The 14,501-nt window shown below is 33.1% G+C and overlaps 1 protein-coding gene across 1 annotated transcript in view; it reads right to left on the minus strand.

Moving 5' to 3' along the window:
• The window catches only part of LOC133175501 (uncharacterized), a 52,913-nt gene extending 39,502 nt beyond the window's left edge, over window positions 1-13,411 (minus strand). Inside the window, exon 1 of the mRNA XM_061310616.1 lies at window positions 12,824-13,411. Within this exon, the coding sequence (XP_061166600.1) occupies window positions 12,824-13,369 (546 nt within the window). The 5' untranslated portion in view covers window positions 13,370-13,411. The remainder of the gene's footprint in view (window positions 1-12,823) is intronic.
• Between the last annotated feature and the right edge of the window lie 1,090 nt (window positions 13,412-14,501).

The raw sequence follows: 14,501 nt of genomic DNA on the forward strand, positions 1-14,501 counted from the left end.
TACCTTGAGTCGAATTTCATGTTACAAGCCCCAATTCCCAATGAAAAAAAAATGAAAAATGTGAAACTTGTTTACTTTTTTCGACTTTGCAAAATTTTCCCAATTAATACAAATTTCTGTTACTCAGTTTCTAAAAATTGATTTTTTTCGAAATAGATATACACGTACTTATATCTCCAATTTCAGAACTTTGTTATCATTTAAATTTCAGAATACATGTACGTGTATAGTTGCGTACATGTATATGTATTTCGACAAATAAAATTTTAAAATTAAATAATACTTTAATGGCTTTAATTTCATAAGTTAGCAATGAAATTAATTAAAATATATGCATATATATACGTATATATATGTAGAACGTGTCCATGAAGAACAAAATCATTCACAAAAGAATGACAACATATTTGTGCATTTTTGATGGTCTACATAGCACATTAACCCTGCAGTATACCTGAATTCATGTTTTGGAAACACTGACCTTTTTTTATTTATGGTCCTTTAAAAAGTCAACAATATTTGAGCTCTATTTTTCACTTTTTTATATTAAACGTAAAAGCGATTTGGATATACGGCTTTGTTGTAGTGGCATTATGAACATCTTAAAATTATAATTTATCATAAGTGACGGATTGATCAAATTTCGTTGAAATGTATTTCGAATTTTAGGGTGTATTTTTGCTTCAAAAATGCACACACTCTAGGGCTAACATTTTTTTTCTGCTAAAGGACAAGGTATGGTAAAGGTCGAGTTTGGCCCCTTATTTGATATGAAAATCAAAAGACGGTTAAAATGGTGATAGTTTGCAGTGAGAAAAGAAAACCTTTTACTTTAGTTTGCAGTAAGAAAAGAAACTTTAACTGATGCTTGTTTTATAGTCAGCATTGATTTTGATATAAAGTGTACACGGCGATCACAAGAGGGTGACAAAGTAGAACATTTTACCGAATTTCCTCCATTATGATGGACTTTCCTAAAATTTGAATTATTTTATTCCCTGGAAAACATAGAGCACAAGTTTGCCTAAGATTTTCATACAAATATGTGTTTCTCACACTTGTGCATGAAATACCAGTTTATAAATTTGATAGATAGGCAAGATTGTGCTCTGTATATTCTGAAATTGTGCTATTGAATTTATGAAAATTTGAATATAAAAATGAGAAAATTCGGGAAATGACAAATTTTAGGACCTTTTTGTGACCTCTGTGTATCCCGTCTCTTAAAATTTATACTCTTTATGGACTTTTTATGGACTACAACAGTTTTTTTCATAATGAACTACATATATTACATTCCCAAAGCGGGGACCAAAGAGGTGACTTATCATATCCTGTCCTCTACATATTTTCGCATCACTATGAGAAACATGGGAAAGATAGAAAAATTCATCGTGTTTTCCAAAACAAATAATTTTAAAAAAAAAGACAAAAATTCACCAAAATGTGGAAATACAAAATATTATCCTTATTATGATAACTGTCTAAGAAGTAGGACATTGTATATATTTTCAGGAAGAATTCATAGCTGCTATGTACATGCATGTCTTTGTGAATATTTATGCATTACATTGTATATAAACGCCCGAGAAATATGGGCACCCTACGTATTGCTTTTTCAAAACTTTCAGATTGTTAATTGTTTTTATTTAAATAATAGAAACAATAATATTTTAAAAAGAGTGAAAATTACTTTAAAAGATTTGGATACAGTGCGTATATATTCTTAGATATATAGCGTATCTTAAATGGCATTTATAATGTTTATTTTCGATAACATAGGCTGTCGTTGACCTCGGAAAGTAAAATAAACACAGCGGCCTCGTTAGGCGATTTTTTCTTTCGTTTCATGCTTTATCCCTCAAAACAATTAAAGCAAACCTTCTCTATGGTAACATAAACAATTAACAATTTCTCTTGTCTCCGTCTTTTATTTTATTCAATTCATTCCAAATTAATCAGCAAGTCTTCAAGATCGTTGGCATTCTTCATTTGTTGAAATCAGTGTTCCCGTAGCGTAAATTTTCTCGCTTCAACAATATCGAATGTTGGTTTATACGTTCCTTACAGCTCCTCTTGGAGAAGATCGAGAACAAATCAGACATTTCAAGCAATTTTATTGATCATATTTTACATCCTTGTAAAACAGATCCCGAAATACTTATCGTTTATCAGGGCATGTTTTCTCTTCGCATGTTTTTCGTAGCCGCCAAAGCTTTTTTGATGAGCAATTATTGCTAATCGAAATTTTTGGAAGAAGCGAGGTGGTCTAAATTCCCAGGTCTAAGTTCTTTAAATCAAAAGGTCGCGGAGAAGCAATAGACTTCTAAATATTACTATTTCAGCATTTTCCCTAGTTTCTTTACTTTGCGAAAACCTTGTTCCTGGAGTAATTGTTCAAATTATACTAGTGATAATTTCGTTCCCACGTTAAATACGTTTTTTAAAAAATGATATCTATAGTTATTTTAGGTTATAGCCCATGAAATGAAACACAATAAACTTATTATCTATTATGCAAGTCATTTTTAAATAATTGTTTACTCTCTCTCTCTCTCTCTCTCTCTCTCGTATTTTTAGAGTCATTTGCTCTTAGGAAATTGGACGACACTCCTTTTTTTGGTTCACTACATTTTTTCCTTCTTTACATTCTTTAAAATAAAATACACTATATCTAGCGGTATATTACGTATTTACAATCCACGCTATCGTTCCGTTAATTTTTCTCTCGGTTAAATTATCTCAACATTCATGTATTGAAGATACCATTTTGCTCCTGTCAGGTCAAAGATAATTATATTAACAATACAAGCTTAATCTTTTAAAAAGATAGGTGAGCTAGCGCTGTAGCTATCATAAACCACAGAATTAGATATCTGAATTATTGGATTAATTTGCTGAATTGATTAAGGGGACTACCATTTGATTCTGAGGAGGGGAGTTGGGTGGGGGTCTAGAAAAATCTTTCGAGTACTTATTTCCATGCCAGTCAAGGACAAATTATTTATTTTCAAGATGGTCAAGGACAGATTATTCATTTTCTTCTTCACTGAAAAAGTTTGAAAAAAAAAACAAACAAAAAACAAAAAAAAGTTCAAAGAGGGAATGGGGGGGGGGGGTTAAGTAGCAATAGTCAATGACAGATTATTTATTTTCTTGCCGGTCGTGGAAAGACAGTTATTTATTTTCAACTTTTTTGAGGACAGATTATTTATTTCCAAAATCTGCCAGCCCCCCCCCCCCCTTCAGAATCAAATGGTCGTCCCTAATTATTAATAGGAAGACACAGTGGTACACTGGAGGTAGTGTTGGGGGGATGTGTCTTAATTCAGAATGGTGAAGGTTTCAGCTATTCAGTGTTTAATACAAAATATTCATCAGACTATTTATAGAAAAGGCTATTGTTGGATAAATTCGGGATACCCAGAGTCAAAAAACATTACAATAATGAACTTCAAAGCTTTGTTTTGAGTGGGTTTTCACATTGGTAATGGCAGAAATCATTAACTGTGCTTTAAGCATTCTGTAGTTTACTGTAATTTCAATTTTAAAGTGAAAAATAAGAGATAAGTAGAACCAATGAACACCTAGTTTAAAAATATTCCAGTGTGATACTGTTTTGTAGCAATCGCATCCTTTCGGCCTTTCCGGCAAGCTCGGAAAACATATCCGAAGATAGTTAAAAATAGCTAGTTTTTTTTAAATATTATAATTTTAGAAACTATAACTGATCTGTACAGTTTTGGCATTTACTGTTACCCTTTGTACATTTATTTAAGATTAGACAACAAAACGCGAAACTTCAGATCATATGTATTTTCAGATTAAAAAACGAAATTGAAATGGTGCAGTTTATCTACAGTAGTATTCCCATAATGGCCTACCATGAAGTCGAGCATACGTATTCCAGTAAAAAAGACTAACGTAGTTGCTAGCGCTCGAAAGCGCTAGCAATAACAATCGGATCATAATTACTCGGGCTTTTCCGTCAAAAAAGGAAAAATGAAAAATTAAAGAATTATAATTATATCAGTGCTACTGCATTGTATCAATCGCTTCTCGTGTCTTTCCGACAAACTCTGAAAGATTTCCTGTTTTTTTTTCTCTGAGCTTGCCGGATTTATATAGGAAGGTAGTATACATGGTTAGCTTTAAGGAAAGCTAGGTTTTACCAGTTGATCTCTACAATCTTGGCATTATATGACCCAAATTTTCTTGTACTTTTAATCATAGGTTAGACAATAAATTAAGAAATTCAGAATTCGGATCATATCAATTTTTTATGATAAAACGAAATTATCATCGTACAGTCTATCTTCAGTAGTTTTCCCAGAATGCCCGACCGTAAAGTCGAGCATGCGTATTCCAGAAATATAGACTAACGTAGTTGCTAGCGCTCGAGAGCGCTAGCAACAAGCTTATCTTTTTAAAAAGATTGGTGAGCTAGCGCTGTAGCATAATAAAATACAGAAGATATCTGAACCATTTGTTAAATTTGCTGAATCGATTAATTATTAATAAGAAGGCACATTGGAGCACTGGGGGGGGGGGGGTCATAATTCAGAATGGTGAATCTAAGAGTGGGCTTCACGTCGGCAATGGCATAACTCCTAACTGTGCTTTAAGCATTCTGTATTCTACTGTAATTTCAATTTGGAGGTGAAAAAAAGGTCAGTAGAACCAATGAGCACCTAGTTTATAATATTCCAGTGTGGTACTGTTTTTTTTTTTTAGTAATCGCATCTTCTCGGAACTTTCCGGCAAGCTCGGTAAACATATCCGAGGTTGCGGCGGTTTTCCGAACTTGCCGGAAAAATCAATGAAGGTAGATTAGAAAAGCTAGGTACTCATGACAATTTTAGAAATAGCAGTCTTCGTTTTATAAGACCCGAGTAACTGTTACTTTTTGTTCATTTACGTGCAGGATAGACAACAAAACACGAAACTTCAGATCATATGTATTTTCAGATGATAAAAACTAAACTGACATGTCTTTCCGACATACTCTGAAAATATTTTTTTCCGAGTTTGCCGAAATATCCAGGAAGGTGGTGCAACTGTGAGAAAAGCTAGATGTCTAGAATCTTATGCATTATATGACCTAAGTTTTTCTTGTACTTTTACGTGTAGGTTAGACAATAAATTAAAAAAAATCAGAATCCGGATCTAGACTGGTATTGCCTGTCTCTAACGTAAGAAATGTATATCGCACATATCAGACAGGAAAGGCTAGTGTAAATTCTGATCATATCTATATTTGTATGGCAAAACGAAATTGTTATCGCACAGTCTATCTACAGTAGTTTTCCCAGAATGCCCGACCGTGAAGTCGAGCATGCGTATTCCAGAAATATAGACTAACGTAGTTGCTAGCGCTCGAGAGCGCTAGCAATAATTATCTTTGACCTTGAAGAATTGTGTACATGATACGACTAAAAGCAGCAGGCATATAAAACATATCCCACTTGACCTGGTCAAACATGAAGTTGATTAATACTACAAGAAGCGAAAAAGTTTAAATAAAACGCCCTTCTTTTGCTCTGTAGCCCATCTGTTTCTTAATCTATAGACATATATTATAATAAGAAACATGAAATAAATGCATTTTTCAAATTGTTTCTGTATTTATAAACTTTATTTTTAAAAAATAAAAATAATTTAAAACAAAAATAAGAATTATAAAGATTGGGGTTAAATCTGTTCATGAAAAACGTTTTCCCTCTGGAATTGGTTCTGTTCAACTCCGCGCTTAAAGCTTTCAGACCACAGACACAAATAGGTGTTGAGACTACGTGAAAGTACATGTATTTTTTTTACTTACATTTTAGTTACAAATATAGATAAAGTTAAGTTGTATAGAAGATCATCTTTTTTTCTCTCAGACCTGCGTTTATTCGAAACGAAATTCTATTCACGATTTACAAATTGAAAAAAAAACCTATTGCCCTTTTTTCAAGAATCATATCGAGGATACTTGGTGCACGTTCATTTGTTCTCTATATAGAATCATACTTATTTCTTGCCTTGAAATTCAATTTGTTATGAGCTATATTATGCAACATATCTTAAGAATATTCCTATTATACACGAGTACGTGCTATTTGCATCTCCATTAAGTACTTATATTTTATTATATATCTTATCAATAAGCATTAACCAAGTTGGTGTATACAGAAAGTTAAATTCCAACCTTAAAAACCGAACATTCACATTAAAAATTGACAGTTGAGATGGCATCTTTCATTAATGGCGACTGGCAGACCCATTAAATTCTGCTTAATTTACATTCTTGAATCGATTGTCTGCTTATATTACTTAGATAATGTTACCTTCTTGTGGGAGGGTGAAAGGAAATAGAAACTCACATGTATACATTTCACAGCTCGGGATCTGAAAATTACATTCCGCATTAAAGCAATTGATTGATGGCAGGTGTTGAAATAGGTAAACAAAGTGTTGTTTCTTGTAATTACTTGTCAAAATAAAGCTAGCTTCTTGAGTTTCGTGTTCATTCTCCCCTCTATATTATCATTTTCACAGGGAAGGGTTTTGGATGCATTTAGTTATTCCAGCTTGTCACATCAGATTCTTTAACCGTTTTCCCCCTCCACTGTTTGAAAGACGTTCTATAAATATTGTATCGTTTATCTGATATTATCATCTTCTGGCAAATAAAATTCACTCAAACTTCAAAATAAGATGCTATTCGATTTTAATATGCTATAAACATGCAAACAATAAAATGGTTTCTTTTTTTAATGTGTGAATTAATGGTTGTAACTATTGCAGATAAATACATAACCCGCTTACATTTTAGTTTATATTTGTCTGTATAAATAAAATGGTTTCTTTTTTAATGTGTGAATTAATGGTTGTAACTATTGCAGATAAATACATAACCCGCTTACATTTTAGTTTATATTTGTCTGTATAAATAAATGTATAAAGTAGGTTTAAGTGCGTAAAATATTGTATCATAGATCTGTACGTCAAGATATATTTCATTGATGGAAGAGCCCTTTTAAAGAAATATTTCATACAGATGGCTTTTGAAAAACCGGTTCTAACTAGTTTAAAGTTAATAGATTGACTAAGGGAAGTGGTTTTCATTAGAAATATAAGAGTAAATATTCAATGGATGTATAAAATTTGTATTCTTTTTTTTCTGCAACGGTTGCAACCGAAAATCCAGCGTTAACAAAGAAAAGAAAGAGATTATTTTCTTTGTTTATATTTAATCATATAAAGAAGGTTATAGTAAGTAAAATACTGTAAATTATAAATCCGTGCGTCGTGGTATGTTTCAGTGCTGGAAAAGCCCAAAATCTTTCTTATTATATGGCTTTGAAAAACTGGTTCTAACTAGTTTTGTTTGTTTGTTTATTGTTTAACGTCACTCTCGAGAATTTTTCACTCATATGGAGACGCCACCACTTGCCAGTGGAGAGCTACAAATTTTGACCTATACACTGCACTCAGGGCTATTGAGCAGTGAGGGATCTTTTTCGTGCAAGCACCTACTGCGACATGGGACCTCGGTTTATACGGTCTTATCCGAAGGACCGGTCTCCACGTCCCACAGTGGGATTCGAACCCGCGACGTAAGGATCAACTCCTTACTCCGCGACTCTAGAGCGGACGCTCTAACCACTGCGGGCGACTCTAACTAGTTTTGAATTAATGGAGTTGATTTGGTTTTCCTAAGAAATAGAAAAAAATATTTAGGGTATGTAAATATATGAGTCTTTATAAGTGAAAAGCCTGAATTTATGCACATTCATGCATCTGATCACATGCGTGTGATAAAATATCTTTTTGGAATTGTATATAACACAAAAAACTGTAGTCGCCACTACTGATATACAGTTGAACTTCATTATCTCGAACTTCGACATCTCGAATACCATGAGTATGCCAGTTAAAAATCCTTACCATCTTTTTCTTTATGTATTTTAACCTCGATATATGGAATCATCGGATATCTCTCTATTTTTTTTTCTCCGTCCCATCGGGTTCGAGATAACGAGGTTTGATTAATATGAACTTGCATTCATAAATGATATATTGGCCAAAAATTTTTATCATAAGTTGATAAAAATGCTATCCATCTGTGACATAATTTGTATCATAAGTGGATCTTGTATCATTAATGTTCAACATGATGTCTTTTTAATGATAAAATTTATTTATGGAAGCAAAGTTATCACGAATGCTAAGTCTCATCATATTTTTTTTTACTACAAAGGACTTGTTAAAATTTTTTTTATAAAAAGCGTCTTACTTAAATTCGTATTACAATTAATTCTCTTACCATATATTGTTCTTATTAAATTCAAATATAGGTTTTGATTTTTCAAGTGATTATGCTTGTCAATTTTTACTCTCGTGCATACATTATGCATGCAATTGTTAACTGGAAAGAAATACCGGGTATCGCCTACCCATAACCTTTATTAATAATAACCATTGCCATGGACCTGTCATGTTCTTAATTTTGAATTTACCGGGTGGGAGTAAATACAAAATTTAGAACTCCCACCCGGTAAATTCAAAGGATGACTGCACTTAACGTCGGTTTTTGGGTCTTTTTCGGTTGCCTCTGTTGCTTTTATATCTAAACCTTATCTCACTTTTGTATGTTTATGAAAGAATATTGTCAATTTGGAACCAAATTTAAATCTTAAAATGATTTTAGACTGTGATACAATAAAATGATTCAATGTTTTTTGTCCTTAGTGCTTTCCAAATATAGAGAATTTACACTTACCTGCCCTTGATTGAACATAAAATATGCATGAGAGGTGGAGCTAACATTGTAAGAATGGGTCTAAAATTAGACTAGATAAATAACAATGACATGTTGGAAATAAGGAACGTGATCACTCTTTCCCATCTCCCTCTCCATTCTATATGGCACAAATACACTACTGACAAAGGTTTCAAAACGAAATTAACAATATGAACACGTCCATGTAATTAAAGCAGATTTTATTTCAATGCCAGATGACTTAACGTGTTCGAAAACAAGTCCCAGTTAGCACAAAACATGCTACCTTACAAGTCACGTGACAGAGTTTAGTATTCACAAAGTTACCTGAGGTAAGAAATCACGTGGTGAATTATAATATTCAACATGTCACAACCCGTGGTTACAACACAGAGAGCGAATGTAAGAAGAAGCAGTTTTTTTCTCTTTTTAACCATGAGCGCATGTTTGTCTATTAATCTCCTTTTGACACATTATTATTCATGCAAATATACAACTACTGTTGAACGTAGAACAATAGACAAACATGCGCTGACTATGTATAAAGTCAGTAAAAAAGTGGGCGTCCTCATTATCGAACGGAGATTCAAAAAAAATTGTGATGGCCCCTGCCTTTGAAAACAGATTCGAACTTCGTAAATACACACTTTTATTAAACGTAATTACATAAAGTAGTAGATTGGATATTGACCATTCTTGCAATGAAAAGAAAAATGCTTGTTTTGAAAGTTTATTTTGTCGAAAATTTCGCATGTCCTTAAGTGCAGTCATCCTTTAGAACATGACAGACCTATAATTTCGAAAACAATGTTATTCCCTGCCAATTCTTAACAAATGCTAGGATCATGGATTGGTAAAGAAATAAAGAGTATATATAAGCTATGCTGGCATGGAATGGGGGTGGTGGTTAAAGACTAAATAAAATTAAGGTTTTTACATTGTCTTGACACTGTATCTTCGTCAATGTTGGAAAAAAATGTACGTTTCCACTCATTTGGTCTTTCTGTCTACAGGTATGACATTGTACGGTATGCAATATATTTCAGAAGAACCCATGACAAAGCATTTAGCTGTACGAGTAGTAAAATCATTAATGTGCTATTGATGACCAGTCACATAAATTAAAAGAACACTTCAATTTATTCAAAAATTGTTTATTCAACGAAATCTATATACACGATTGAAAACGTGATTCATTGTGAAAGGGATTGCAGGTGCATCAATTTATATTGTCTGATAACAAATAGATAAAGGAGATATTCGTGTTATATTGTGATATTATTTTATCCAAATTCTTGATATAGACCTAAAAATTTCCAGAAGAATACATTTCTCATTATTGAGAGCGCTGTTTCTGCAGGTCTGTTTACAGAATACGACTTCCAGACGTTCCCTGATTGTACACAGAATCGAAGACGCATTTATCAATATTATGTAATTCAGAAGAACCTTGGATGTACAATGCAATGGATAAATGCATCTTTTCCCCGTCAGAATACCGCCATTATGTTGAGCGCCGTCATTTCCGGTTGCAGATGAAAAGTAAACCAAGTATACAGCAAAAAGCACGCGTAGGACTAACTAGCATTAGCCTTACTCAATGCAAATATTTTCCAAACGGAATAAAGCAAAACGGCCATCCATTCTCTGATAACTCTGGAGATAGACTTTATTTGATACCGGTATTCGAATTTTTATTTTTCTGTGTGTTTGTATGCGTGTGTGTTTATGTGTGTTTTCTTTCTTTGTGCGGTTGTTCGGTTGGTTCTTTCTTTTTACTTCGTAAATTTTCCTGTTTTACTTCATAAAATAAGAAAAATGCTGTAAAGTATGATCCCTTTTGTTCATTATGTAAATTGTGAATTTTCTAAATGTTTCATCTGTTGTCCGATTTAAATCAAAAATAAATTAACGACACGTAGAAACTTCAAAAGAATTTATGTGTTGAAACATATAAGTATGGCGAAGTTTGTATGCACTATATTATATTTTATTCCGAATTGATAGATGACAAATTCAGAGATGTATGTTACTAAACACTTTGGGATGTATCCTCTGTATATGTCTTGAGAGAATCCAGTATATCTTGTTTTTCATATACCAAAATAAATGTTAAAAATTAAAACAAATTACAAAATGGTACAGATTTTGCTTGAATTTATTTCTTGAATGTTCATGGCTAAAAATTGGGTCACTGATTTGACTAGAATTGAACAAAAAATCGTACTAAGGTATATAACTGTTGGACAACCTCATCAGAAACATTTGAAGGAAATGAAGCTTGCAAACACATAGACAAACCCCGGTACCGTATTGCTAATACCATACAATGTTTAAGTTAGATACACGTCTATTAAGTAACAATGGTATTTAACTTAAGACTGTCGCAACAGGGTGCGATCGTATCCCCTTTTTTTGACGAACACTCGAAAATATCAATACAATAAATTCATTTGTTTAAAGCAATGCTGCTAAAATTTGTCTATCTAAAATGCGAAAATGACGTCAAGAACGCACCAGGACCCATCAAAATGGTATCCTTCTAAAAATAATTTTCTGGCTCTGAGGAGGAGTACTTCTCTCACACCTCCCCTGCAGCCCGCTCCCCCAACCCTTTTCCAAAATATACATTTAAGGTCAGACGATACGTTCCTCAAATATTTGTTTTGCAAATCTTCGTAATGTATGAAAAATATTCAAAATTTTAATTACCTTCTGATTTCTTAGCGAGTTTCTTCTTGTCTTAAAATAATCGAAGCACTAAAAAGTGTGATATTAGCATATTAAGTTTTTCCCAAAAGGATTATATAGGAAACGACATCCTCTCGTATCTTGCACAAATACCTGGTAAGGTACCTCAATTTTTTGTGAGTAAACTTGTTAAAGTAGCAATACTTCAATGACAAAATCTTAGAAAAAAATTATATATTATTGAGGAACGTATGGTCTGTCCTTAAAACAGCTACGTTAATAATAAATCAATGTGGAAAAATATGAAATTTTTCGATTTGATATCGAATACGGGTGTGATTATCGCTCTACAGTTAAATAAAAGAAGACTTAATCCTGTATTCTCTTACAATGGCATGAAAACCAATAACTCATCAAGAATATAACATTAAAAGTGAAGCCTTAATTTGCTTTCCGCTGTAAACTGTAGATTCTAGAAATTTTGAAGTAAATAGGTCTTATTTTTAAACTTCATCGGCATCATTTATCGGTGAATTGGTTATATTTTACGACGTATTAAAAGGGTTGTGTTCATAAAGTAAACTTTTTGGAAGGTATAATTTCTTACTCCTTAAATCTTACTGTGGTATGGGCAAGTGTATAATCTGTAGGCGATGTAGCATTTTGGCAAATGGATGCAGTCTTATTGTGAATGAATGGATTTGAAGCCATTAAAATCTACACACACTTTCTTTTCTGATCAATGCTCCGACTTCTAAAAGCCATACCCTTCTTATTTTCAATATTTTTAAATTCAATCAAGATTGAAATTTTTCTAGAAATAAAGATCCAATACAAATACTGAAACATTTTAATTTAAATTCTTTTAAGAAAAAATTTAGTAGTTGGTTAACAGAGGAAAATTCGATATTTGACCTGTTTTTCCCCTTTCTTTCTTTTAGGATTAAAGCTATATGAATTTTTAATAAAATATTTCGGATATTGCAAAATCGCATTTGATAACTAAACCATCAGATAAAACACCAAATGTGAAATCGCGTAAAAATTTCATTTCAAACTTTACGGGAAATCCATTCATATATTTTTTTTCAACTCGTAAAAATTTGCATATTGAATGTTTATCGCCTATAAAGAGATTAAAATGCGATGTCATAGTGAGAAGACCCGTGGATTTGTTGGAGAGTGAGTATCTCGCACAATTAGTAAGGTTTCAGTTGTTACAAAAACAACAGATCAGAAATCAACTATATAGAAGGACAAATCAAACACGGAGTGGTTATAGCAAAAAAAAAAAAGCCCAAAACGAAAACTTTTTTAAATACACATAAATGCTCAAATTTACATGTATAGTAAAAATATGCTAACCTTTGATGGCTCTGTAAGATATCCCTCAGGAGGACAAAACTCGGCGAGATCTATAATCAATTGAACCTCTGACGCGACAAACAAAATTGTCGCGCTCCATTTGGACTCGCGTCGTCCTCTGTCTTGAAACGGAGCGAGAGAATCGGGTAATTCATCATCAGAAAACTTTTCTTCATCTGAATACACGACCTGAAACTGCGGAATTTCCAGATTGTCGTCATATGAAGGGGATTCGTCGTTAACATTTGTTTCCTGACCATCCTCAGGGTATTCTGTTGATCCATCTTCTGATATGAACAGACCCTCACACTCCTCATCATTTTTATTTTCAGAGTCACCTAATTCATCCTCAAGGTAAAATGTAGCCTGATTTTCTTCCTGGTCATCGTTGGTCACTTGGGGATTATTTTGTATCGCGGACTCTCTGTCTCCTAGGTGTAATAAGGCCAGATTTCCCGCGTCACTTTCAATTTCATTTCGGTCACGTTGATCAGGTATGTCAACTTCTAGAGTTACGCAGAATCTTTCTTCAGAGTTTTCCGACATATGATTGTTTTAATGCCTGGAGATATATTCCACATGGAACGCTTTTTTTCAGTGGTTCTGTCCAGACAATAAACACGTCATCGATTTCAATTTTTGTCCATGTCTTCCAGAAGATTGCGATTATTTTCTATTTTCTGTTGTATTAATCTGAAAATGCTCTTTATCTCTATGTGAATATTATGTTAACTTTAAGATACATAATCTGACGTTTGATTCGGTGAAAATCGCTCTTGCAGCGCATTCCCCGCGGTTCGCCAATCACTGGAGCTTTTAACTCCCGCTGTATCTCGTTGGCAAAATTACTCCGCCACCAGAATCTACACTCGTTTTTAGAGAGGTATTTTACGTTTCTCGTTTAAATGCATTCACTCTACATATAAGCACCTCCCAGTATGACAAGAAGTTGGATATAAAATTTATTAACGCATGATATTGACATTTTTATATCATAATTATTTGGCATAATATTTAATGAAATCATCATATAAATTTTATATAATGTAACCTCCATTGAATGTCAGCGACTCAGAATAACTCTCTTTACTTTTCTCTGCGAGATTCTACATACCCATCTTAAGAACAGCTAGAATATTCCATGCATTAAATATTTGATTTCATTTGTTTGCAAAGGTTACGAAACTCTAACACAAGCAATGGTAGCATGCTAATAGCACATATAACAAGGAGCATACCAATATACGTCCAGTGAAAATTGTACCCTTTACTTTTGGATGTCTAAAGTATATTTTTGTAAGACCCTTTAATTAAAAAAAATCAATTTTTTGTAAATAGAAAACATTGTTCCAAAATTTGAGGCAAATGGAATTCTTTCTGGCGAAAAAAATAATGTTCCCCAAAACGCAACAAATTTCCCTTTTCTGTTGGTAAACCCGTATACTGAAATTATGCCAGCTTGGATCACAACTTCAGTGAGCGCAAATCATAGTCCAACAAAACTAGAGATGAATGACCTTTCTGAACTAATTCGCCTCCACGGGATGGGGATTTGCCCTTCATCGTCTGAATGGCAACGCTGGAATTGATAATGGAACTTTCAGGTTTGTTTTTTGTGCTTACAAAACACGTTTCTGAAAGACAATGGTTTTCTTTTATCTCGATGATTTTTGGTGCA

Source organism: Saccostrea echinata, unplaced genomic scaffold (genome assembly GCF_033153115.1).
Source record: "Saccostrea echinata isolate AGI-Se365-2 ecotype Australia unplaced genomic scaffold, CSIRO_AGI_Sech_v1 ptg000062l, whole genome shotgun sequence".
In the NCBI taxonomy this organism is placed as follows: domain Eukaryota; kingdom Metazoa; phylum Mollusca; class Bivalvia; order Ostreida; family Ostreidae; genus Saccostrea; species Saccostrea echinata.